The sequence below is a fragment of the Staurois parvus genome, unplaced genomic scaffold, assembly GCF_062004578.1.
Source record: "Staurois parvus isolate SC_StPar_1 unplaced genomic scaffold, SC_StPar_1.0 ptg001349l, whole genome shotgun sequence".
Taxonomy (NCBI): Eukaryota; Metazoa; Chordata; class Amphibia; order Anura; family Ranidae; genus Staurois; species Staurois parvus.
Window position 1 is genome coordinate 2,536,854 of NW_028319145.1, and position 27,718 is coordinate 2,564,571.

The following is a 27,718-nucleotide window of genomic DNA, read 5'->3' on the forward strand; positions in this document are numbered from 1 at the left end:
AATTCTAGTGTCATCCTAGCCATTAAAGCAAATAAATCCAACTGGAAGCACAAATATTGGAAGCATTTTTAGTTCTCCTAGGACCCCACACTAGTCTGACAGGTTATTCTGATTCAATACTGGTTGGAAACTGGTTTTCTAGTCTGCCCAATCGACAATTTTCAGCAGGTCAGGGAGCTCATGTAGTGATAACCTGCAATTTCAGTGTATTAAATGTAATGACAGCCCTGAAAATAACAGCCACTGTGAGTGGAACACATGCTATGATAAATGACAGCTTTCAGTATAGGATTCTGCACAGCAAAGAGGTTGCGTGAAAGAACGGGCCTTACACCCCCACCCCAGGAAACCCATTGAAGAACACAAATAAACTGTTAATGCGGGAAGTAAAGTGCTCACCTCTCTACAACGACAGTGACAAACTGCTCTTTGATGTCCTCGTTGGCTGTCAGGAGGGTGGGCTCCTGGTCCCCCAGACGATAGATACACTGCAGTCTGTTGCCTCTCAGGACCAGCCCAAAATAATCTCCTTCACCCTTTAAAAAAAAAAAAGATTGCCAAATAATAACCAGTAAGGAGACACATTTTTATGCCTTCTACATAGATACTTCTGCATAAATATGGATGACGTAAGGTTCTCCGACACACAGAGTGAAATAAATATCGTATTCTTAGGTTAATCTGACTGAGACAGACTGGGAACACTTCATTCTAACGTGATTTGCTGAAACCACTAGCACTCTTTTCTTGGTAAAACCTTTGTAAGGTGCAACTCCAGTCTAGCTAAAATCTGCAGAAACTTCATCCTGGAGCGTTCAGAGGTGCTGACGTCATTGGTTGGGGAAAGGGATGAACCCCATTCCCTTCTTTAACCCGCTGCTTCCCTCTATCCATCTTTCTTTCACCCTTCCCTCCTCTACTCTTTCCTCTCCTTCTTCTCCCCAACCCTTTTTTTTGTGTGATTGTTGTGTCCTGGGTGCTCTTGGGCACTATCGGCATATTTCTATATGGTATGATTGTTATGCCAATGCATATGCCCCCCTTTTTTTTTTGTTTCTATTTTTTTTCCATTTTTCTGGTTAGAAAAAAACGAAGGGAGGTGCAGACCTTTAGTACATGGATTGTTCCACCATCCAGTTTAAGTGCTCAGTACAAACAATGGGACCCATGGAACATGGGCAGCACAGTGGCTAAATGGTTAGCACTTCCACTTGGCAGTACTAGGGTCGTTGGTTCAAATCCCAGCCACGGCACCACCTGCCTGGTGTTTGCATGTTCTCCCTGTGCCTGCGTGGGTTTCCCTTGGGTACTCCGGTTTCCTCCCACACTCCAAAGACATGCTGGTGGGTTAATTGGATCCTGTCTAAATTGGCCCTAGTATGTGTATGTATGAATGTAAGTTAGGGACCTTAGATTGTACACTCCTTGAGGGTTAGGGACTGATGAGAATGTTATATATACATATATATATATTTATATATATATATACACATATATATATATATATATGTATGTAACATGCTGCGTAAATTGACGGCACTATTTAAGTACCTGAAAGAAATATATAACATGTTGCATCGATGAGCGTACAGTATTTTGCATGGTGTATTATACATGCATGCTTGGCTTGATTGTCTACATATCTGCTTACTACTGTGTGTATTGAGGAACATGTTCTGTTCTTTCTACTGGTTGTGTACACCATTTTTCTTTGGATAAATCAAAAAACTGCAGAAATGACTATAACCAATTAATATTGTCTTCTGTTTTATGACATTAATAAGAAAAATATCCACCCTCACAAACTGTGTATCTCTGACCATACCCTAGGCTACGTAAGGGCAATAAAAAAAGAAGAGGTAATGGAAAGTAGGTGAAGCTCCAACAGTATTATAGGAGTTAAAGTGGAACTCCAGGAAAAAAAAGTTAAATACGCAGATGAAAAAATATAAAAGTCAGTGGTTTTACCTGAAAAATGGTATCTAGTTCTGTCTTTTCAGTTCAGGGCATTACATGGCTCTGCCCCAAAGCACAGCCCAAGCTGGAATGGCAGGAGACCTGGTTTTCTCTGCTGCAGTTTAGTAACATTTATCCTCCTCCCCACCTGACAGTGAGGAGAGAAGCAGCAGACTGATGAGCTCATCTCTCCGACACTTTGCTCTCTCCTCCTATTAGCATACTCCTTGCATGGCAGCCCAATTGATTGGCTCATTGTGCAGCTCAGCTTTCCCCAGTCTGAATTCTACTTCAGGAGAACTGCAAGAGGCTGATACCAAGTCAAATACAGGCACTTATGCAGGCCATAGACGGGGAGAAAAACGGACATTTTTGTTTTAGAAATCAGTCGTTCAATCAGCCGTCACCACCATTGGTAAAAAAAAAGTCGGCTGATTTTCGTCCTGTCTACGGACGGCAATTATATAGAACATGCAGAGGAAGAAGAAATAGAATATGCAGAAGAAGAAGAAATAGAATATGCAGAAGAAGAAGAAATAGAATATGAAGAAGTAGAAATAGAATATGAAGAAGAGGAAATAGAATATGAAGAAGAAGTAGAAATAGAATATGAAGAAGAAGAAATAGAATATGAAGAAGAAGAAGAAGAAGAAGAAGAAGAAAAAGTTGCAACATTGTAACTATTTGTATCCATTTCGGATACAGATGTTTCTATTCGGATACAAATAGATACAATGTTGCAATACTTTTAAATGTCAAATATAATAGTGGACTGAAATTCTTTTTTTTTCGTCTTCTTATTCATATTCTATTTCTTCTTTTTCTTCTTCTTCTTCATAGTCCATTTCTTCTTTTTCTTCATCTTCTTCATAGTCTATTTCTTCTTTTTCTTCATCTTCTATTTCTTCTTTTCTTCTTCTTATTCATATTCTGTTTCTTCTTTTTCTTCTTCTTATTCATATTCTATTTCTTCCTCTTTATATTCTATTTCTTCTTTTTATTCACATTCTATTTCTTCTTCTCATTCATATTCTCTTTTTTTCCTTTTCTTCTTTTCCTTCTTTCACGTCACTGCTTTTTTAAAATCGGAAAAAGATCGGCAGATTTGTCCATCATTGCCGCGAAAATTGGCAGAGTGACAAATTTGAATTATTATTTTCCAGCAGGGCCGATAATCCATAAGGTCAAAAATCACTAAAAACGACCGACCGATTACCGCACTATCAATCCGAAAATTGGCCGATTTTTTTTTTCGGCCAATTTTTTGGCCGTTTTTCATCCCATCTATGGCCCGCATTACACTCCTTGCATTAAAAAAAAAATGATTGATGTATTCATGAATACGGAGCTGTTCTAACTGCTGTCTTTTATATTGGCCTGAAGTTCAGCTTTCCAATACCCTGACACAGACATATGAAATACACTGAAGCAGGAGAGACTAAAGAGAGAAACAAACTTCACACTTCACATATAAAACGACAGCTGGAGGCACTTGGGCACCATAATCCAGTGATGTGTTCATAGGAAGGGCAGCCAGTTTTTGGAAGTGATAATGTGTTCATGTAACATGGCTATGATAGAGAAAAACTGCATTTCAAAACATTTCTCATTAAAGCACTGACTGCGTCCTACTTACATCCTCATGCCCAAGGAACATCACAAAACGCGCCTCGTCGCCTTCGGCTTGGCGCTTCTTCTTGCTCTGCGGTGACGGGTTCTGTATGTGTAACTTCAGAGATATGTAGGCAGACAAGTCATGAAGGTTGCTGGGAGTGCGGAGCTGGACCCCGGAGCTGCCATTAAACTTCACAGGAACTTTAACCTACAGAAGATCCACGACAAAGAGGCAACGAAGGATTAGCTGGGGTTAGTTATCCCCCCGTATCAAAGTGTAGCTGTAAATACGACAAGAAAGAATGGTAAAAAGAAAACTACTTCAATTTTTTAGTCAAGGGATGGAGGGCGGAAGGCGGACGACAAGGCAACCTGCTGAGCAAATATCACAGCCAGTTCATCAGGAAGGCTCATAAATTGAAGATATATGATCAATGTGATACCTGGAACACTAGCATTTTCAGGGGTCAGTAATGGCAGCCTCCTCCTAATAAGCCACAACCTTTACTGACCTCTGTAAAAAGTCATCTGTGCAGAGGCATCCCTAGGGTTGGTGTCACCCGGTGCGGTAACACTTGATGACACCCCCTCCTGACGATCCCCGCAGAATGAATCGGATCTGCGGACTCCGATCCATTATGCCCAATCCGCAGATCCAATCGATCCTGTGGGGATCGTCGACTTTCTTTACAACTTACCCTTTCTTGGAGCAGGTCTGGTGTCACCCCGTATAGGTTGCATGCCAACGATGCCCGCAGGGGACCACAGGATCGTCGGCATGCAACCTATACGGGGTGACACCAGACCCGCTCCAAGAAAAGGAAAGTTGTAAAGAAAGCCGACGATCCCCGCAGGATTATTATTATTATTATACAGTATTTATATAGCGCCAAAGGGTATGCTCAGCGCTGTACAGTAGCAAGGGGGACAGAACATGAGACAAGACAGTAACAATACAATACATGAGGGGATCGAGGGCCCTGCTCTTTCGAGCTTACAATCTAGGAGGGAGGGGAAGGTGGCACAGGAGGAGATGGCTGTGGGGGATGGAGTGGTGGGTGGAGTGGAGGAGGTTAGTTGTTAGGTGAGATCGGCAGTTAGGTGAGGGCGGGGTAGGCTTCCCTGAAGAGGAGGGTTTTCAGGGTGCGCCTGAAGGTGAGGAGGGTAGGTGACAGTCTGATGGATTTGGGTAGAGAGTTCCAGAGGATGGGGGAAGTCCTGGAGAAGTCCTGCAATCGGGCGTGGGAGGAGGAGACCTGGGAGCTAGAGAGCAGGAGGTCCTGTGAGGAGCGGAGGGCACGGGTAGGGTAGTATCTGGGTATCAGGTCAGTTATGTAGTTTGGGGCGGCATTGTGAATGGCCTTGTAGGTCAGGGTTAGCAGCTTGAACTTGATGCGTTGGGCAATTGGGAGCCAATGAAGGGATTGGCAGAGGGGGGAGGCAGATGTGGAGCACTTGGTGAGGTGGATGAGTCTGGCCCCCATCCTGTGGGGATCGCCGGCTTGCTTTACAACTTACCTTTTTGTGAAGCGGGTCCGGTGTCACCCCGTGCGGTCGGTGTCACCCAGTGCGGACCTGTGCACCTGCCTCGGGACACCACTGCAGCAATGGAAGAGTCCACTGTATGTGCCACACTGATATTCCAAGGTGATAAATGAGCACAGCACTTTAGGACTATATCAAAGCTGGCCATAGATGGATCAAATCTTCACCGGCTGGGATTCAATCCATCGATCGACTTGTGTACAACCAGCCTGCTGACTTTTTTTAGCATGTTATTACTGCCCATGGCTATAGCCGCTAGCAGTATCTATTGTATTCTGCCAGCCGGAAAAGCTCCCTGCCAGGAGAATACAATATCGCTGTAGGAGGTGTTCCCCCATTGACACTGCCTGTGTTGATGGGGGAATCAAGTGGTTTTCTTTCCTTCCACCTGTGGTGGATAATCAACTAAACTATAGCTTGCCAAAGGTATAAAACACTTCCAAAGCACACTGAAATCTGCAAACCAAGCACAATGTCTATTTCTCTGGGGGGACCTTACAACATTACGGTTATTCGTTCTTCAAATACATCTCGATCAATATTAACATACAGTGCTGAACAAATGATTAACCAATCAATCTATATCCGTGCAAAAGCTCCTGCTGGCTCCTTTATAAACACATAAGTAACTCACAAAAAAATCAAATGACGTTAATAGATTTCCAAGGGCACTAGAGCAATACTGAATATACAATACAACAAACCATAAAGATCCTAAGAAGGTCCGTGCAAAGGTCCCACACCTATTGTGAATAAATGAATAGCCACGATTCAGTCGTGCGGGAAAAATGATACGATTATCCCGCTCTGTGAACAATCACCTCATCGTTTTCCTCCACGACTATTCGTTTACTCATTATTGGTGTGGGGCTTCATGGTTTGATGTACTGTGTATTCAGCATTGCTCTAGCACTTCAGAAATATTTTATAAAAAAGTAGTCTATTTCTGATGCTCATTCCAACTCACCTTGCTGGCAGCATCTCTTGCCTGAGAGATCAGCTGGCGGATTCGCTGGATACTGTCTGAAATGCTGCCATTTTGTCCCTGACGGCCCTCTAACTTGTTGAGTTTATCCAGAAGTAGCGGGATGGTGTTCTCCAAGTTGGACACTAAGCGCAAGGAAGGAACAGAGAAGAAACCATGTCACTTGATGAAGTTGTAGCTGGATGACATTTTTACACATCTGACCATCAGGAGAAGACCTTCTTACCTAAATGAAGTCCTCTGTAGCTTTTTTCATGATTCCATCATTAGTTATTTCACTTTGTTGTTATTATCATACACAGCAAAAATCTTTAGCACTTTACAGAGTACACAGATCATGCACAGCCACTTCTACCTAGAGATCTATAGCCAGGGGTCCCTACTGTAGTCATAGCCTCATACTAGGACCACTTCATGTGAAAGCCAATTACCTATCTGTATATATATGACCTATATCAGCCTTTCTCAACCAGGGCGCCGTGAGGTTTCTTCAGGGGTGCCTTGAGGTTTCTTCAGGGGCGCCTTGAGGTTTCTTCAGGGGTGCCTTGAGGTTTCTTCAGGGGTGCCTTGGCAAATTGTCTAAAAATTGCCCAAAACTTCTATACAAGCCAGCGGGTGGAACAAGCCTGCCTTTTAGTTACACAGTCACAGGTTTTCATTGTGTACCATTACCGCCTTCTAGCCACCGGCCTCCTGACCACCAATGGCATCATCAGTTGATAAGGAGGATGTCAGCTGCCTGCACAGCATCCTAGTGTGACCCTCCCCTGCCCCTCTCCATCAGTGCTGGGGTCACATCAGCTCAGTGATGGAGAAAAACTGAGGGAGAGGAGAAACACTAGAATACTAGTCAGTACCAGTGTGCAAAAGTGTATTTGCTTTGGAAGAATAAATCCCCTTTAATGTTGGGTGTCCTACATGTGTGGATGTTGCAGTGATATATAAAACTATTAAAATCATTTTTCAAATTTTAGAATGGGGGGCCTTTTATAATTATGGACATTCTTGAGGCACCCCATTTTAGAAGGGTCCTCAGGACTGTCCATAATTTTAAAGGGTGCCTTGAATAAAAAAAGTTTGAGAAACACTGCTCTATATTAGTATAGTGTTGCTTTCCAAAGTCAGAAGGTATTTATGTGCCATCACTTCAATCATAAATTAAACACATGGAGTTTATTCCTCATTTCAGGACAGGACCCCCAGCCAGTAAACTGTCCCCTTATTTCACTGCCACCAACTGTGCTTCCAGAACTGCAGTCTTAAAAATCTGCATTTCCACTCTTCATCTTTTACAATACTGCAGTCTTACCTCACACTGATCTTTTATTATATTTCCTCCCTGTCAGAGCAGAAGGATGTCTGAACTCAAAAAATCATCATATAGAAAAGATACTGTCCGATTTACATGAAAGAAAACAAATGTCTTTGTTAATTTACAGATTTCCCCTTCCACAGTGGCTGAAATGTCTGCACTGACAGGGAGAAAATAAAAAATGAATAACAGCACACACTCCCAACCTTGAGAACTAAGGCTGCACTTTTACACCACCTTACCAATAAAGATACTGATTCTTATAAACGCCCATTCCGGACTGGTTCTTAAAGTGTTAATAAACCCAGAACCCTGCATTCACTATATCTGGTCTCCCCAGACCCTGCATTCACTATATCTGGTCTCCCCAGACCCTGCATTCACTATATCTGGTCTCCCCGGACCCTGCATTCACTATATCTGGTCTCCCCGGACCCTGCATTCACTATATCTGGTCTCCCCAGACCCTGCATTCACTATATCGGTCTCCCCGGACCCTGCATTCACTGTATCCGGCCTCCCTGGACCCTGCATTCACTATATCCGCTCTCCCCGGACCCTGCATTCACTATATCGGTCTCCCCGGACCCCGCATTCACTATATCCGCTCTCCCCGGACCCCGCATTCACTATATCTGCTCTCCCTGGACTCTGCATTCACTATATCCGCTCTCCCTGGAATCTGCATTCACTATATCCGCTCTCCCCGGACCCCGCATTCACTATATCCGCTCTCCCCGGACCCCGCATTCACTATATCCGCTCTCCCCAGACCCCGCATTCACTATATCCGCTCTCCCCAGACCCCGCATTCACTATATCCGCTCTCCCCGGACCCTGCATTCACTATATCTGCTCTCCCTGGACTCTGCATTCACTATATCCGCTCTCCCTGGAATCTGCATTCACTATATCTGGTCTTCCCAGACCCTACATTCACTATATCCGCTCTCCCTGGACCCTGAATTCACTATATCTGGTCTCCCCGGACCCTGCATTCACTATATCTGGTCTTCCTAGACCCTACATTCACTATATCCGCTCTCCCTGGACCCTGCATTCACTATATCTGGTCTCCCTGGACCCTGCATTCACTATATCTTGTCTCCCTGGACCCCGCATTCACTATATCTGGTTTCCCACAGTACACAGAACATGGAAATGCAATTATTTTAGTAAATATAAACTGCTAAATATCTTTTCTCATCAGCTGTTAGAGCAATCTTGTGACTTCAGCAGAGCACTGGTTAAAGCTTGTAGGAGGAGTTTTTTATTTGCTCTAAGAGGATGCAGAACCCCTGACCTCTGTCTGGACAGTACTGATTGGCCCTGTGCTGATCACATGTACTCTCCCAAGAAAACCAAAAAAACCTCTCTATCAATACACTCCAAACTGAGCATGTGTATGTGACTACAGATTCAGTGTATCAGGTGGTCATTTGAACAAGAGGAGGAGCAGAGAAGACAGGATCAAACATCCTTTTTACACAATGCAGAGGATTAACCCCTTAGGTTCCACAGTGAGTATAACAAGCATGCTTTACTGCATATACAGACTGATTGTACTGTTGTGGGTTTAGTAACACTTTATGCTCACAGATCAATTGATTCCATGGGGTTATGGTGAGGTAGCTCAAAGCTAAAGCAGCTGAAGCACCATAAAGGGTGAAGTTATATTTTAGTCCAGAAAAATCAGACCACTTGGAATTTTGTAACTAACCTGAAGATTTTGCCTCTTCAACTGCCTTATTCACATCCTCATTGCGCATATTCCCGTACTTGTTTTTCCATTGCTCCAGGTTCTTCTTGATGTCGGTTAGGGTGGCTTCCACTTTGGTGGCAGTATTGTTTGCCTCGGCAGCTTTTGCCTTAGCTCTATTAATATTATCGGACACATTATCTGTAACCAAAAAGAAAGAAGAGAGCAAATCACAGCAGTGCAGCAACATGGAAGACTGCCTGCCACCATGTGCTGAAAGGCTACCTAAATCTTTTCAGTGCCTGAAAGAGTAACTATCTGTGTTATCTGGAGCAACCTATCAAAGCCCCATTTCTCTCTCTAATTAACCAGAGAAGCATGAAAGGAAGAAGTTGATTGGATATTATTAGCAACCTGATCCTCTTTCATACATGGGTCAGTCATCCTATTTCCCATGAATGGGAACAGCCATAGTAAAACTAAGGCTTTGGGGATTAACTTTTAGAATTGAGGTTGGGGGTTGAATGCTGGAATTAGGTTGCCTGTCTGGGCAAAATGAAAACACAGAGCACATCTCTAAAAAACATACACGTCTCCACCTTGTGACCTGTCAGTACAGAAAAATACCTGTCGATCTGCCAGAAATAACTCTCAGTAGTGAGCTGACAACTCTGCCCCTGCTGCACTGAAACTCTAAGCAGTGTTGTCAGTCCTACCCAGTTCTCCCCTGTTGGACTATAGAACGCCTCCTCCACATCTTATGGAGTTGAGGAGAAGGAAAGGTGGAGAAGCTCTGTAGTCATGCACAGGAGGACGTACAACATGGCTTGCTGGATTTCTAGAAAACCAACATGATCAAGAACTAATACACCAGCTAGGGGCGGACTGACCATTTGGAAACTCAGGCACTGCCCGAGAGCCCCGGGTCAGTAGGGGGCCCCATGAGATGCCCCTGGTACCTTTTTCATAGACTTTTTTGAGTTTGACAAAGGACACAGGGGCCCCATGATCCCCTATTGCCCGGGGGCCCCATGAGTTGTCAGTCCGCCCCTGATACCAGCTATAATAAATCCAACACAACAAACACTTTACTCCTGCGCTAGGAAAGAACTCAGTAGACCCAATAGGAATGTTCTGGAATTTTCTGGAATATGCACTGCTTACTGCCCTCAACAGACCGGGGTGGTCCGAATACACTGGATACAAATGGAGAAACAGAAAAAGGGCACACCGACCTAGTGCATTATCGTTTAAAATAATTTATTAAAGAAACAAAAATAGGTATCATACTCACAATGGACATAATAACACAGGCATGTCAAACTGAACAAGATGTATGATCCAAACAACATCTGAGTCCATATGATGGAACCCTGGATGACCAACTGGCTAACGCGTTTCGAGGACACAACCTCTTCCTCAGAGCCAACCTGACGAAGAGGTTGTGTCCTCGAAACACGTTAGACAGTTGGTCATCCAGGGTTCCATCGTATGGACTCAGATGTTGTTTGGATCATACATCTTGTTTAGTGAACCAGCTATAATAAGACTTTAGGTATCTGTTTTGCAAGCTGGGGGATAGGCTGGCAAGGCACTTTGCTTAATTTACAAGAAGAAAGAAAGGGTTGGAGGAATCACCAAGTGGTAACCCAAGGGGGAGATGGGAGACGAGCATTGGTTTATCAAAATTCCCCCAGAAAAGTCTTGTGAGCCTTCTTGTACTATGCAGCAGGCTGGAAAACAAGTGTATATCTACTGGAAGACGTCAACACCTCCCGCCCAACCAATGTCTTGGAGTCATTATTGCTCTCTCTAGTCTGTACAGTGAACAAACAAGCAGATCTGGATAATACAGTTGAGCATGTTTATGCACAGAACCTGCTAATGACTGTTTGGCATTGGGATGTACTGATGGACCCTGACCCACAGAGACCTCCAGCTGTAATGATGTAACAGAAATGGTTATCTGACCCTCGGTTCACATATATGCTGCCGTGCGGGCCACGTTTTGCATGGGCATGAGAGCCCATTCATTTGAATGGACTTCCGTGCCCGTGACAGCGAAGTCGTCCCTGCACTTCTTTGGAAAACGCAGACAGAGGTTCTCAGTACGGTTGCGTTTTCCAGTACAGGCGGCGTGCCATTAGAACTAATGGCACCCGCCCAGGGGTCCACATTCCTCTGTGTGGATGGTGCAGCTGCATGGATTTTCATGCGGATCCCCAGCGGCACCACCCGCGCAGATGTGAACCTAGGGTTTTGAAGGAAAGGCTCAGGATAGATGTATAAAGTTCCATCAGGGGAGCAGGTAACGGTGGACGATGACAACCATGGCCTGGTCACTCTTAGCGGAATGAGCCACCTTGGCTTTGGTTGCGATGGCATCAATCCATATTTACCTTGTGTCATGCTGATTTTCTCTATGACAGATCTCAGGTCGGATTCTAATTTTGCCTTCTTTGTTTTGCTGTCTTCCAGCTTCTTTGTGGCTTCCTGCAGCTTCTTCTGGACATCTGAAGAGAAGGAGAGGTCAGCATGTAACACAGGACCTGCACTGATTCACCAAGTAACAGCCAATTATGTGAAATTCTCCCTAACACACGTATTAGTGCCCATGTCACATTTTTCTCATCAAAAAGAATTTCCTGGGTGGCACAGCCATGTCTTCCAGAAGACTTTGAGGCTTAGCGAACAAGACAATATAATGAGCAACCAATCAGTTTTCACTTACTGTAATCATTGAGAATTGAACGTTTATCGTTGTCCTGCAGCGTCTTTTAATATATCTGCAGCTCTCGTCATTACTGCTTTAAGGGAATGTTTAGTCTTTTCAACATTTAGAGACAAACTTGGTGCAAATGAGTATATGTCGTGTTTTACAAGCCTTGTTTCTTTATATAATTTGTAATTACAAATGTCCATAATGGGAACGTACAGTGAGAAACAGAAGTATTTGAACACCCTGCGATTTTGCAAGTTCTCCCACTTAGAAATCATGGAGGGGTCTGAAATTCACATTGTAGCTGCATTCCCACTCTGAGAGACAGAATTAAAAAAAAAAAAAATTCAGGAAATCACATTGTATGATTTTTAAAGAATTTATTTGTCTTGCACTGCTGAACATAAGTATTTGAATTCCTAAGAAACAACAAGAATTCTGGCTCTCAAAGACCTGTTACTGTGCCTTTAAAAACTCCACCTCTACTCCACTCATTAATCTAACTTAGTAGCACCTGTCTGAGCTCTTTAAAGACACCTGTCTACCCCACAGTCAGTCAGACGCCAACTACTACCATGGGCAAGACCAAAGAGCTGTCAAAAGACACCAGAGACAAAATTTTGGACCTCCACAAGGCTGGAAAGGGCTACGGGGCAATTGCCAAGCAGCTTGGTGAAAATAGATCAACTGTTGGAGCAATTGTTAGAAAATGGAAGAGGCTAAAGACGACTGTCAGTCTCCCTCAGGCTGGGGCTCCATGCGAGATCTCACCTTGTGGGGTATCACTGATGATAAGAAAGGTGAGGAATCAGCCCAGAACTACAAGGGAGGAGCTGGTCAATGACATGAAGAGAGCTGGGACTACAGTTTCAAAGGTCACTGTAAGTAGAACACTACGCCGTCATGGTTTCAAATCATGCATTGCACGGAAGGTTCCCCTGCTCAAGTCATCACATGTCCAGGCCCGTCTGAAGTTTGCCAATGACCATCTGGATGATCCAGAGGAAGCATGGGAGAAAGTCATGTGGTCAGATGAGACCAAAGTAGAACTTTTTGGTCTGAACTTCACTAGTCGTGTTTGGAGGAAAAAGAAGGATGAGTTGCATCCCAAGAACACCATCCCTAAAGCATGGGGGTGGTAACATCATGTTTTGCGGTGCTTTTCTGCAAAGGGGACAGGACGACTGCACTGTATTAAGCAGAGGATGAATGGGGCCATTTATTGTGAGATTTTGAGCAACAACCTCCTTCCCTCAGTCAGAGCATTGAAGATGGGTCGTGGCTGGGTCTTCCAACATGACAACGACCCGAAGCACACAGCCAGGATAACCAAGGAGTGGCTCCGTAAGAAGCATATCAAGGTTCTGGAGTGGCCTAGCCAGTCTCCAGACCTAAATCCAATAGAACATCTTTGGAGGGAGCTGAAAGTCCGTGTTGCTTAGCGACAGCCCCGAAACCTGACAGATCTAGAGGAGATCTGTGTGGAGGAGTGGGCCAAAATCCCTGTTGCAGTGCAAACCTGGTCAAGAACTACAGGAAACGTTTGACCTCTGTAATTGCAAACAAAGGCTTCTGTACCAAATATTAACACGGATTTTCTCAGGGGTTCAAATACTTCTGTTCCTCACTGTATGTACTCATTAAATTTGCTTCATCCTGATTGTATTTCCCTACTGGCTCTGTGACCCCCACCCAGTGCCGTGGCGTATTCAGATCATATCAAGACCTTGAGCTTGCATACGATTGCTTTCTTTTGAAACAACACCGCACCTTTGCCTGTGTTTTATATATTATTGTCTAACCGTCTCTTACGTGTTAATATTTCCGTTATGTCAGCCACTATTAATGTACCACGCACTTTATGTTGACGCTTAATACGCCCTAACCTGGGGGCTTTATTTGCCTTATTGTTTCTTTCTTTTTCTCTTTTCTTACTGGTATGACTGGTATATGTTGTATCCCAGCTTGTTTCAATAAAGCTTTTCAAAGTAAAAAACAATTGCAGACTTTAATCCAGCAATGAAAATGAAATTTCTACAGTTGCTTTCCATCTTTCCAATCCAAAAACTGGTAGTCCAGCCATGAAGGTCTTTTGTTCAGGCACTTATGGGGTACTAATGATCTTCTAATTGTTCTTCTGTGTTGGCGCTCTGGTGTTGTCTGTAAGTAGCTGTGCCAAGGCCGGCCATACATGGGTCGAAATTCGACCGATTTTTCGTCCAATCAACCAAAGAATAATTGGGTGATTTTCGCTCTGTTAGTGGGTCAATGGCACCGGCCGATTTTCGTGGTTCCTACCTTTTCGGTGATAGGGCACGTTGGAAAATTTGTCTAAAATGACCGATTTTTATGCAGATTTCTCCATCGATGTGCTCCTTCTTTCTCTTTTGTTCTTTTTTAATGTGTTCTTTGTATATATATATATATATGTGGAAATCAATACAAATTGCTAATAGAAAAAAATTTGACCATCATTTTTGACTCAATGATGGTCAAATCGTACGATCTTTTTTCCGAAAAGAATATGCGCATGAGCCGTGACCCGGAAGGAACAGAAGTTTCGCCTGTTATATGGGGTGAACTTTATGACTTGGTTGGCCGATTTTGCAAATCATTGATGGCACCATCGGATTACCAAGGAAACAATGTTTTCGACGAAAAATCGTTCAGGATTTGAACCATGTATAGCCTGCATAACAGAGATAATGTAAGCATAGTCCACCATTGTCAACAACAGGAAACCTGCCCTGAGAAATACCACGCTACTATCGCTGGAGCACATGTAGACAGGAAGTGTCTGCTAAGAGGTTGCAAGAAATCAGCATTACTGAGATGCAACAAAGGATGAAAAAAAAGTGGAAATCAGGCAAACATTTTATTTTTTTTTTTTTAAATCATCACCCTACGAAATGATCAAAATCGATCATAACACTACCTGATATCGTGTACACCGGTACATGACCTTTTGTGTATTCTCACCTCCGTTTAATTCGCTCTGAGCAGTTCTGGCTCTTTCCTCCAGTTTTGAGCTGTTGTCCTTCAGTTCTTTTCCTTTTTTTGCAAGCTGTTGGGACACCACGTCCTGTACGGAGACACATATGATAATTCCATCAGACATTAAAGCAAAGTTCAGCAACCTACAGCAACCAATCAAAAACTCTCTCAAAAATCCAACAGATTCTTAGAGAGGATAGACTGTGATTGTATTCACGTTGTAAGGAGCTGCGCAAACTGGTGGCATTAAATAAATCCAGTATAAAAATATTAATAACCAATACCCAGGGGCGGACTGCCCATTTGGAAACTTGGGCACTGCCCGAGGGCCCAGGGTCAGTAGGGGGCCCCATGAGATGCCCCTGGTACCTTTTTCATAGGCTTTTTTGAGTTTGGGCAAGGACACAGGGGCCCCATGATCCCCTATTGCCAGGGGGCCCCAGGAGTTGTCAGTCCGCCCCTGCGCAATACCCCAAGCCTGTCACAACCCTGCAAACAGATCCTTGTAGTATGTGATGCGATGATTCTTTGAATTTGAGACATCACACACCCTAAAGCCAGCCATACATGTTAAGATATCTCTCGCTGAGCCCAGCAGGATAAACCTGAGAGATTATTAAACAGCATGGATGGATGAATCTCAAGTGCCAGGTATTTTATTCTGACAGCAGACAGTGGCTGCATCTGACTGAATGCAGGGGCTGTCGAGAATTTTTGAGAAAATCAGCCAAAATTCAATCCATGTAGGTCCAGCTTAAGAGTAAATAAGCGTAACTGCGTCACACTAGGCCAGGGGTGGGCAACTGCGGCCCTCCAGCTGTCATGGAACTACATGTCCCATAAGGCATTGAAAGGCTGACAGTTGCATCATGACTCGCAGAGGCATGATGGGACTTGTAGTTCCACGAATGTTGGAGGGCCAAAGTTTGCCCACCCCTGCACTAGGCCATGCCCTTCACCTTAAGTGCTTCTCCCGATGCACGGCTGGCGTCCTTTGCCGCCTTCTCGGCTTGCTTCATGGCTTCGATAATGCTGGAGTAAGCATTGGATGCATTTATGGCCTTCTGGATGAATTCGTCTTGATTGGAGTCTATAATGGCACTGGAAAAAAAATTAAAATGTACATCGTTTTAGGGAAAATTCTCAGAAAACAAAACAGTCGCTTAGACAGTCATTTATCTGATGTGTTCTAGACCACTACTAGCTGCTATAGCTGAAGGACATAAAGAGACAGTACATTGCAAAGTTGGCCATACAATTTTCTCATCAGCTGCCAATTCGAGCCTTCAAGCGGAACTTCTCTAAAAAGGGAAGTCTTCTGCTTTTCTTCCTCCTCCCCGCCTCACGCCCTTCCCTGTCATATTTGGAATGTCTTTTTTTTGGAGGGGGGGTGGGAGTCGGTACCTGATTTTGAAAGGTACCCACTCCAACTTCTGTTCTGGCTGTCTAGGCCAGTGTTTGTCAACCTTTTTTCAGTCAAGGCACCCTTTAAAATTATGGACAGTCTTGAGGCCCCCCATTCTAAAATGTGAAAAACTATTCTAATAGTTTCATATAATGCAACATCCACACATGTAGGACACCCAACATTAGAGGGGATTTATTCTCCCAAAGCAAACACACTTTTGCACACTGGTACTGACTAGTATTCCAGTGTTTCTCCTCTCCGTCAGTTTTTTATCCATCACTGAGCTAATGTGACCCCAGCACTGATGGAGAGGGGCGGGGGAGGGTCAAACTAGGATGCTGTGCAGGCAGCTGACATCCTCCTTATCAACTGATGATGTCATTGGTTGTCAGGACACCGGTGGCTAGAAGGTGGTAATGGTGCACAATGAAAACCTGTGGCTTTGTGTAAATAAATAGCAGGCTTGTTCCACCCGCTGGCTTTTATACACTATTAGGGCAATTTTTAGAAATTTTGCCAAGGCACCCCTGAAGAAACCTCAAGGCACCCTGGTTGAGAAAGGCTGGTCTAAGCAATCAGAGCAGAAGTTCGCTTCTCCAGCCTCTTGGGACATGGCACAGGTCCCAGAAGACTGTGAGACCATTCACGGGGCGCATGCGCAGCAAGCAGCTGGCTGTGAAGCCACGAGGACTCACAGCCGGCTGCCCACAGTACAGATGCCGGCACTGCTGGGGACTCGAAGACCAGCAGAGAGCCAGTGCGGGTGAGGCTATTGCTGGATCCTGGAACAGGTATGTGTGTGTTTTTAAAAAGTCAGCAGCTATTTTTGTTTACAGGGTGAAGAACTGCTTTGAGGTCCACTAAACTGAATCCAAAAATATATATAGTAGAGACTAATACATTAAAATTGTGTATGAAAAAGTCCAACATACCTACAAACATATTGAGACAATTGTCATTGCCAGGGGCGGACTGACCATTTGGAAACTCGGGCACTGCCCGAGGGCCCGGAGTCAGTAGGGGGCCCTATGAGATGCCCCTGGTACCTTTTTATGGGCTTTTTTGAGTTTGGGCAAGGACACAGGGGCCCCATGATCCCCTATTGCCCGGAGGCCCCATGAGTTGTCAGTCCGTCCCTAGTCATTGCTCACATTTAGAAGATATATGACAGCCCCTATCATGCTTTACAGCCAAAAGGGTGACATCACTATTCAAAGCCTGAAACTCTATAACTTTCTGTATCACCTCCAGCCTGAGCAGTGGACTATAAATGAGAGTTCCCCTCTGCCCTTAAACCTGCCTAACTATCCTCTCCCAGTAGCTAAAATATGTGAGGATGACAAAACTCCACAGTATAGTAAAGCCTGAGCGGCTCACAATACAGACACATGCCTGGCTTCTGGGGTGCACCAGAGGAAAAGAATGATAAATAAAGATGAGACTCAGCTTATTATTCCAGAAATGTTTAAAAAAGTGGTTAGTGATTTCAAACTTAATATATATAGCTGGACTGAGGTTTGTCTTAAGGAGACCCCGTCACAAATAAAAAAAAAATTGCAGGTAAAAGCACAAAAAAATCAAGTGTTTTAAATGTTCACATGCAACTTTTTTTCCCATGTATGGAAAATACTGACTTGCAATGTGCCCTGAACATGTTAGCAAATTTGACTACTTCAGGAGGAGTCAATTTCTGAGAACAGCCCCCCCGAGCATGTCAGAGCAGTCTCTTCTATTGGGAGTGTCTAATTACTGTCTGTGCCAGCCCAGCTCCTACACTCCTCCCCTGAATTCCCTACATAACCTGTTATGTAGCTGCCAAGGGAGGAGTGAAGAATAATACTGTAGAGAATCACCTGAGGCCACTGTGGCTGCTGACATCACATCTAAGATGTCCGTGCCCAGCAGCAGACTCAGGATTTTTGGATGTCTACACAAAGAAGGATTTCACAGGTGAGCAACAGGCCTTAATTACAGTAAATGTACATATTTAATTATGAGAAAATTTGTTGAAGAAATTAGTGGTCTGGCAATTGGGTCTCTTTAATGATGAGGTAACAGACAGCAGATCTAATGGCATTACTAGTGGCTACAAGAAGTCATTATGGTCTCCTACTTGTTGAGGTTTTTGGCCACCTGTCCCAGCATTTTGGCATGCTCCTCAGCCTGCTCCACAATTGCCAACTTGCTGCTCGCAGGGGAGAATGTCTTAGCCTTTTCCATGATTGAGCTCCGAGCTCCATCAACGCCTGCAGCCAGCTTCTCATATTCCTAAAGAATCAAAGGATGGGTAGCCTGTAAACTCAGGGACAGTAGGGCTAGATGTGACTCTTTCTAGTCTTCATTGCTTTATACAGACCAAAACTTACTTCCTTCAGGTCCTCCATCATCTGCAGGATTTGTGAGACCTGGACAAGCGCATCTTCTGCCATCTTAACGGCTGCCACCAGTTCCTTGTGCTGAGTCTTTAGGTCTTTAAGCTTCAGCTGTAAGAATAATACCTTTAGTGAGATTCACAAGTATAGCCAACATTCCAGAAGACAAAAAAGAAGAGTGCAATTCAGGCAAACATGTAAAACAACAACACTTCAGAGCTACAAGGGGCCCCCTTCCCAAAGTGACATGGAGAAAAACCCATGTATCATATGAACCTTCTAACAAATTGAAAGATTCTCAATATGATTTCTCTTGTTAGCAGAACTATTCTCTAGCTGTACCTTGTTTTCCTCCAGGCTGTTGTGGTTAAGGCTGTTGAGGCCTTCAGTCTCTATGGTCTTATTCACAGCCTCATTCATGGCATCCCGAAGATCCATCACCTCTGAGTTGTAAGTGTCCAGCCGTGTCTTGATGTCATTAAGAATGTCTTGGTTGGATTTAACGCTATTTAGTAGATCTGCTTTCACCCGGTCTAGCACTAAAGCATAAAGATTAAAATTTCAGGATCAATTAGAATCTTACATAGTCAGAGATCTAGCTGAAGGCTTGCCTATCAGTCTGCTTCAAAGAATAGGCTAAGTGATGAAAGCTTAGAGGACTTTAAAACCCTCCAAATGGTTGTCTCCAAAGTTAAGAACCTAATTGAAGTTTTACTCCCTCTGACTTTTATGACCTCTAAACTGTCATTGAAGGTTTGTGATCCTAGTAGATTATAGATCCAGCAATGATGGAGGATCCCTATTGCTTACATTTTTTAGTTTCTTCAAGCTCCTTTCCAGCCAAGCCCTTAGCAGGCTTGAAATCTTTGTCTCTCATCTCCTTCAGCATTCGCTCCACATCAGTCATGATCTTCCTGAACTCTTCAGTGGATGTCACATTGGTGGTATTTGAGGAGCCGATCTTGCTCAGCTGATGGATCAGATCTGTAAGGCAGTCAGAAAGTAACAAAAATGAAGAAATGTTTGACAGTAGTCCTGGGCCATGGAGGCCACAATCTAAAACATATCTGTTGGCATAACATATTTTGTTCTTGGAATTGATTGTGGTATAAAAGCAGACATGCTGTAAGCCCTATTCAAGAGGATGTATTTTAACAATCCACAAACCAACATTAAACTTGCTTGTGGTTATACTATATGGCCAACACTATATGGGCATCCATCCAAAATCAGGTGTTTCCAGTGAAGGGTACTGTTAGTGCTGCAACACACACTACAAAGACATTTTGGACAATTGTGTGTTTTTTTTATTTTGTTGCAACAAGTTGGGGGAGAGTCCATATAATGTATTGGGAGCTGACTGGCCTTGCATGCAGCCATGGACAATTTTTAATAAAAAGCTTTCTACAAATATACAAACTTGGCTCAGCTGGATTTTTTTAGGTCTGTGTCTATGAGGGAGGAGGGAACACTACAGGCAACGGCTCTCTCAGGGGTAACAATAAAGATCATCTTAGAAGGGTTTTCCCCCAAGCAGGCTTGTGCTGAGAGCATCAGCATGGACTAAGAAAACATTCTCTACAGCCTTAGTGAGCCTTTGCTTTGCCCAGTACGTTCACTTTAACAGTGGTCCCATCAGCTGCCTAAACTTAACTTCTCTTCACTACCCAGCTGCTCCATTCAGCAGATGGGAGTGTAGAAAAATGGCTAGCACTTCTGAGTATGACAGGCTATGTGACTTACTCCGTCTTCCCATAGGACTGTGCTTGTGTTTGGTGATGGGTAGCTTAGGCACCCAGACCTGCCACTAGGAATAATTGTCCTCAGCCCTGTGTTGTGACTTTTGACTTGTGAGTTTCTTCTCTTTGCTCCTGGTGGCTGACTTGAACAGAAAAGCAAAAGGATAACTATAAGCAACCAATAAAGTGAACCTGTTGCTTTGCCCTGGATGACCAAAGTATAGGTTCACTTTACTGGTATGCTGTTTTTGCGTGTGATAAAGCGATGTGAAGAGGGTGACCAAAGTTTTTTCATCAAAAACATTACCAACTGAAATTTGCCAACAGTTAGCAACCAAGGGCATGAATCTATTCTGTATTTCCAAAAAGCATCTTCTGTGAGTTATGTTTATGTTGCCTTTGGTTGTCCCTACCCCTCAGTTAACACAGTTATGAATTTGAGAGTATCATCTTTTTCTGCAGCACCCCCAGAAAGCTTTACCCTGAGTGATGTTGTAGAGCGATTGGACCCGGTTTGTAACGTCTTTGGCCTTCTGTTTGGTGTCTTTGGTTGCCTGTTGCACATTAGCAGCTTTGTGTTTGGTTGAATTCACCTGAAAAAGAAAACCTTTGTTTTTTTAAGTCAGACAAAAAAATGAATTCATCTATAATTCCCACATGTAAATTATACAGTATTTATTTCAGTTGTCACCTATTGCTTTGGCTTTATCATTATTGTAGGCTCAGAGAGGCTGAGCTCACTGCGGATTGTTATTTCATCTTTACTATTTAGGAAAAAGCTTATGTTCCCACACATGGTTTAGCTCAAATACCATATATTTTTAGATGCTCTCAAATGCAAATGCATACATGTTAGTAACAGTTTTTTTTAATATGAGCCAAGTTGTCTTTTCTACTTATTGATTTTCTAACAAGGCAGATGCGTGGACATCCCCTTGAGCAAAAAGTGGAAAGAACGGCTCTCACCTTTTCTTCCAGTGTGTCAAGGTCTTGGGCGAGGCTAAAACTGTCATCTTCCAGATCGTCAGATTTATCTTTAATGCCATTGATGGAGCTCTGATAATGGAGCCAAAGATCCTGCAGACGATATACATAATATACATCGGAATTCAGCTACATAGCCAAGGTCAGCACGGTAAAATATTGGCATTCAACTACATAGCCAAGGTCAGCACGGTAAAATATTGGCATTCAGCTACATAGCCAAGGTCAGCACTTATATCTTACGTACTGTGAGGTTGGTAATGGTGGCATTGAGGCCACCCAAGCGTGTCCAGGCAATAGAACTCAGGCTCAGGTTGGTCAGCTGGTCCCGGACACTAGGAAGAAAATCTGCCATCCTCTGTAAATCCTCCAGAAGTGTCACCACACAGCTGTCACATGCTGCAAAAAGTCATTAGACATGAGTTAACCACTGTACAATAATGTGATGACTGCAGGGCACTTTGATGTTCTTTTGCCTTGAACTAATTGGTTATCATATCTACCTTGTATTCATTTCCCATCAGACTTCTATTTAGATGGGACTGGAATGTTCTCCCCCTTGTTTTTTGTACGACTTTTCGCCCACAATCCTATAACACACTCTTGAAATAACTGACCTAATGACCTAGTGTCTGTGTCTGTGTATGTCTGTATGTGTATGTCTGGTGTATGACCAGGGGCGGACTGACAACTCATGGGGCCCCTGGGCAATAAGGGATCATGGGGCCCCTGTGTCCTTGCCCAAACTCAAAAAAGCCTATGAAAAAGGTACCAGGGGCATCTCATGGGGCCCCCTACTAACCCCGGGCCCTCAGGCGGCGCCCGAGTTTCCAAATGGTCAGTCCGCCCCTGTGTATGACTAGATTGTAAGCCCCTCCAGTACAGGGAGTGATGTGAATGTCCATGCATGCTCTATGTCACTGCAGAATATGTTGGCACTATGTAGACACAGGAAACAAACACATTGGGCCATACAGTTCTTTGGTAATTTTGTTTGCATTTTAAAGCTAAATGCAAATTTTTCCTATTCTAAATAAATACAAATACCAGGGAATCTAATTAATACTTACGTTCACATTTCAACACCTCTGGCCCATGGCTGACTGGAATCTCGTATTGGCGGATGCACTTGTCGCACTGCTTTCCCGTTAGCCCGTCGCTGCACTGACACTCGCCAGTCCGTGGGTCGCATGAGCCCCCTTTACAGTGACACTCTGTAGAATAAAAAAATGAATGGAATTCTGCACAGATTGTCAGCGGGAAAAGCAATACCAGTAATTAGAGCATATGACCCAGGTGTTTTCAGGTCTTTAGCCATATTCAGATCTGCGGCACTGGAAATTAAAATAGACCTAGCTCTCGGAAATCTATACCAATATTCACAATTATTTAATGACTTAATAAAAGGTAATCTATAAAGTATAAAGGGAGTCTGTAATGCAGCATATTAAACATGACAGCTGCCGAGCAACGTCCACAAGCATCACCAAGAAGAGCCAACAGCAAAACAAGCCAAATGCTCAAAGAACCATATGGAGGAAGGGTTAGATTTAATCATGAAATGCAGCTGAAATATCTCCAGGAGGCAGATAACTGAAGAAGAATGCTGGGCAAAATATGAAAGCACTATTTAGTTGGCTTATGTGCTCATTTAAAATGTTAAAAAATCATTTTCCAATTCAGCTAGTATATTTAGTCAGTACACAGATGATAAAAGTTTCTATCGGACTTGCAGAAGGAGTGAGGACATGAAAGTTGATGGGTGAAAGGGGTAGACTTAGTTTACAAGATTAGTTCAAAGACCAGACAGACACAAAGTCAGTCTCTGTTACCAAGCCATCGAGCACAGCCGGAATAGGTGGAACATTTTTAACTGTTTGGGTGTGTCAGGATCCGGGTGTTCTGCGGCATCGCGTCGGGCGGCGCATGCGCAGAACACCCACTCTCTCTACCCGGCGGGCGGTAGGACCTGGCCGCGCATGGCAGCGGCGGGGTTCGCGCATGCGCACTCGGGATCACGGACGCGCGCCTGGCACCAATGACAGCGGGAGGCGGGCTATTTAAACGCAGGAACAGGTATGTTAGTTGCCGTTTGGTCTTGTATCCTGTGTCCTGTATCCTGTTCCTGTGTTGCTGTATACTCCGTTGCCGACCTCTGCTTATTCCTGATCCTGCTCTCTCCTGTTTGACCCCTGGCTTGCCTGACTACTCTTCTGTTTGATCCCTGGTACTGTATTTGCCCGCATCCTGCTGAACCTGGCTTGTGACCTGACCATTCTTAGCTCGCTCCTCTGTACCTCGCTGCCCGCATAATACCGACCGGCCTGTCTGACCACGCATACCGTATCCATCCACCCATCCATCCATCCGGTTTGGGTCAGACCTGTGTATCTGTCTGCCTCTTCCAAATAGATTCCGTTCCTGCACTCCCCTGTCAGTATTCTCTACCACCGCAGGACGCACTCGGGGGTCGCGACCTGGTTTCAGTCTGCACCAAGTCCATCCCCACCATCAGGGGCCCTGGTGAATAGCAGGCTGGGACTTAGACCCCGCGCCCTGGGAGCGTCCGTGCGGTGGGCTGCTAGAGACTCTGCCAGGCGGCTTAACAGTACCAAACGGCCAAAAAGATGACGGAACCTGGAAGAGGACCTTCCCCCCTGGAAAATATGTGCCAGCATCTGGCGGCTCTTACTCAGGCGGTAAGGGCGCTGGAGGAGGGCTATAATCACCTGGATGGTCGGATCCAGACCCTAACCACCACTATTTCGGCCCCCCAAGATCATAGTCCCTCAGCTCCGGCCAGTGGTACCACTGAAACCCTGGCCGGACCAGCAGCACCTACACCTACACTTATGCTAGAACCTCATGTTCCTGTCCCAGAACGATTCAGTGGGAATCGCACCAAGTTCAGAGCATTTCGTAATGCCTGCCTGTTGTACTTTAGGCTCCAGCCACGCACATTCGCGACAGAAACCGTGAAGGTGGGGTTTATTATTTCTTTGCTACTCGATGAACCCCAAGAATGGGCGCATCGACTATTAGAGATCCAGCAACCACCTCAGCTGGAATCTGTGGCAGCATTTTTTGAAGCGATGGGCCTCCTTTACGATGATCCCGAACGAGCAGCATCAGCTGAATCGGCCCTTCAGTCTCTCAGGCAAGGTCGTAGGCCTGCAGAGGAGTATGCGGGTGAGTTCAGGCGGTGGATGGGAGACACGCAATGGAACGACGCTGCCTTGCGCAACCAGTTCCGCATAGGTCTGTCTGAGTCCCTGAAAGACGAACTAGCCAGGGTAGGCATACCAGCCACACTAGAAAATCTCATGACCCTGGCTATTCAGATCGACCGACGCTTGCGGGAACGCAGGATGGAGAGGTCAGGCCAGGGCCTGAGGCCTGCTTGGATGTTTCCCCATGCTCCAGGACCAGTCAGTAGCACTGCTGGGAATCGTAATCCAGAACCCCTGGATACGCCGGAACCAATGCAAGTTGGGCTAGCTCGTCCCTCCCTAACACCTGAAGAGCGTCAAAGACGCCGCCGCAACAACCTGTGCCTCTACTGTGGGGAAGCTGGCCACATGGTACGTTCCTGTCCGGTGAAGGCTGGTAAGTGCACTTCTGTTTACTCTGCCACACCTACCACAGCCAGTCACAATGTCAATTATTTAGCGGTACCCATTTCATTCCAGCTCCCCGGAAGGGTCGTGACGGCAACAGCGATCATTGACTCCGGGGCCTGTAGCTGTTTTGTGGATCTGGACTTCGCGGCTCGATTCCAGATTCCCTTACAGGTTAAAGAATGTGGGTTTAATATTTTTCTAGCCGATGGATCTCGGATCAAGTCTGGGGTGGTGGATCGGGAAACCCCGCCTCTCTGTGTGACTGTATCCGAGACTCACCGGGAATTCCTGTGTTTGAATGCTATCTCCTCCCCTCTGTTTCCAATTATTCTGGGGCTTCCGTGGCTGCGGGCCCACGACCCCCAGATTAATTGGAAAGCCGGTACCCTCCGGTTCGGCTCTCCATACTGCCAAGAGCATTGTTGTCCACATGAGCCGGAGGCCCCACGCACACTATTCTGCGTAGATACTGACATAGAGCTGACACAACACGTCCCTTCAGTTTACCATCAATACCTTGACGTATTTAGTAAGCGGGGAGCTGACAATCTTCCTCCGCATAGGGCCTACGACTGTCCAATCGATCTGCTCCCGGGATCTGAGGTACCCTTCGGGCGGATCTTCCCTCTGTCAGAAAAAGAACTAGGGGTACTAAAGGAATATATTGAGGAAAATCTTCAGAAGGGGTTCATACGCCCCTCCACATCCCCGGCCGGGGCGGGTATCTTCTTTGTTGAGAAGAAGGATAAATCCTTAAGGCCCTGTGTGGACTATAGGGAGCTTAACAAGATCACGGTAAAGAACCGTTACCCACTTCCTTTAGTACCAGAACTGTTTCAGCGACTCAGGACTGCATCTGTTTTTACGAAGTTGGATTTGAGGGGGGCTTACAATCTGGTCCGTATTCGGGAGGGAGATGAGTGGAAGACTGCCTTCCGTACTAGGTTCGGGCACTTTGAGTACCTGGTAATGCCCTTCGGTCTGTGTAATGCCCCCGCCACCTTCCAGCACTTCATTAACGATGTGTTCAGGGACTTCTTGGATATTTTCGTGGTCATCTATCTTGATGATATCTTAATTTTTTCTGCATCTCTGGAGGAGCATAGGGGTCACGTCAGGGTGGTGCTGGAAAGGCTCCGTTTGCATGGGTTATACGCAAAGGCAGATAAATGCAGTTTTGAGCAGCACAGTATCCCCTTCTTAGGCTTAATTATTTCTACTACTGGAATAGCGATGGATCCACAGAAGATCTCCGCAGTTCTGGAATGGCCGGTGCCGTTAGATAAAAAAGGGGTTCAGCGGTTCATTGGCTTTGCTAATTTTTACCGGAAATTCATTAGGAACTTTTCAGGCCTAGTATCCCCCATCACGCAACTTACCAAGCAGGGAGTGCGTTTCAAGTGGACATCTGAGGCGCAGGAAGCCTTTGAGTCCCTAAAGAGGTTATTCACCGAGGCCCCAGTACTGAGCCATCCTGACTCTTCATTACCCTACACCTTGGAGGTGGATGCTTCCGAAAACGCGGTTGGGGCTGTGCTTTCCCAAAGGAAGGGCGTCAAGGAACTGATGCATCCCGTGGCATTTTTCTCCAGGAAACTATCTTCGGCCGAGAAGAACTATGACATAGGGGACCGAGAACTCCTGGCCATCAAGGCAGCATTGGAGGAGTGGAGGTACTTGCTGGAAGGAGCCGTGCACCCGATATTAATTTTTACGGATCACAAGAACCTTGAATATTTAAGAACGGCGAAGCGCTTGAGACCAAGACAGGCTAGGTGGGCACTTTTTTTCTCTCGGTTTGTGTTTCATATCACTTATAGGCCTGGATCAAAGAACACGAAACCAGATGCTCTTTCGCGGATGTTCGAAGACCCGAAGGAGGCCCACAAACCCGACACCATCCTGTCGTCTGGTAATTTTTTGGCATTACAGACGGAGCTACGTTCCCAACTACAGGCAGCATCCATAGGGGCTCCAAATGTTCCAGGGGTGCCACTACAGAATAGAGATGGATTATGGTGGAAAGGAGAACGAATCTTGGTACCTGACGAATCTCGCACCACGGTCTTGGGCCATTGCCATGACCATCCCTTGGCTGGGCACTTCGGGGCCCGGAAGACATTGGAACTTCTATAACGTATGTTCTGGTGGCCCAGCATGTCCAAAGATTGCGAGGCTTACGTAAAGACCTGCGCGGTCTGTCAAAGGAATAAGCCTTCCAGGAACAAGGCTTGAGGGGCTCCTGCGACCCTTACCCATACCTAACAGACCGTGGGAAATGATTTCGATGGATTTCATTGTGGAACTTCCTCCATCTCAAGACCATACCACCATTTTCGTGATTGTGGACCGCCTATCCAAGATGGCCCACTTCTTGCCTCTCAAAAACACACCATCCGCTGCGGAGACGGCGCAAATCTTTGTGAGAGAGGTGGTGAGACTCCATAGAATTCCTAAGGATATAGTTTCGGATAGGGGTGCCCAGTTCACCTCCAAATTTTGGAAAGCACTATGCGAGACGTTGGAAATCAAGTTATCTCTCTCCTCAGCATATCACCCACAGACCAATGGAGAGACCGAACGTACAAACCAGACCTTGGAACAATATCTCCGATGTTACACATCATTTCTCCAGGACGATTGGCTAACTCTTTTACCACTGGCCGAATTTGCTTACAACAATGCTAGCCACTCGACTACTCAGCAATCCCCATTTTTTGCCAATTACGGCTTCCACCCGACCTTTTTACCTGACACAATTCCTGAAAGTT

General features: G+C 45.1%; 1 protein-coding gene across 4 annotated transcripts in view; it reads right to left on the minus strand.

Moving 5' to 3' along the window:
* The window catches only part of LAMA5 (laminin subunit alpha 5), a 215,966-nt gene that overhangs the window by 27,654 nt on the left and 160,594 nt on the right, over positions 1-27,718 (minus strand). For all 4 annotated transcript variants that reach the window (XM_089661526.1, XM_089661525.1, XM_089661524.1 and 1 more), the window contains exons 48-62: positions 22,398-22,541; positions 21,575-21,726; positions 21,310-21,420; positions 20,825-20,936; positions 19,415-19,588; positions 18,947-19,143; positions 18,599-18,715; positions 18,346-18,500; positions 15,784-15,925; positions 14,810-14,912; positions 11,511-11,624; positions 9,133-9,312; positions 6,083-6,225; positions 3,593-3,778; positions 400-536 (exon numbers count right to left, since the gene is read on the minus strand). In XM_089661526.1, coding sequence (XP_089517652.1) covers positions 400-536; positions 3,593-3,778; positions 6,083-6,225; positions 9,133-9,312; positions 11,511-11,624; positions 14,810-14,912; positions 15,784-15,925; positions 18,346-18,500; positions 18,599-18,715; positions 18,947-19,143; positions 19,415-19,588; positions 20,825-20,936; positions 21,310-21,420; positions 21,575-21,726; positions 22,398-22,541 — 2,167 coding nt within the window. The remainder of the gene's footprint in view (positions 1-399; positions 537-3,592; positions 3,779-6,082; positions 6,226-9,132; positions 9,313-11,510; positions 11,625-14,809; positions 14,913-15,783; positions 15,926-18,345; positions 18,501-18,598; positions 18,716-18,946; positions 19,144-19,414; positions 19,589-20,824; positions 20,937-21,309; positions 21,421-21,574; positions 21,727-22,397; positions 22,542-27,718) is intronic.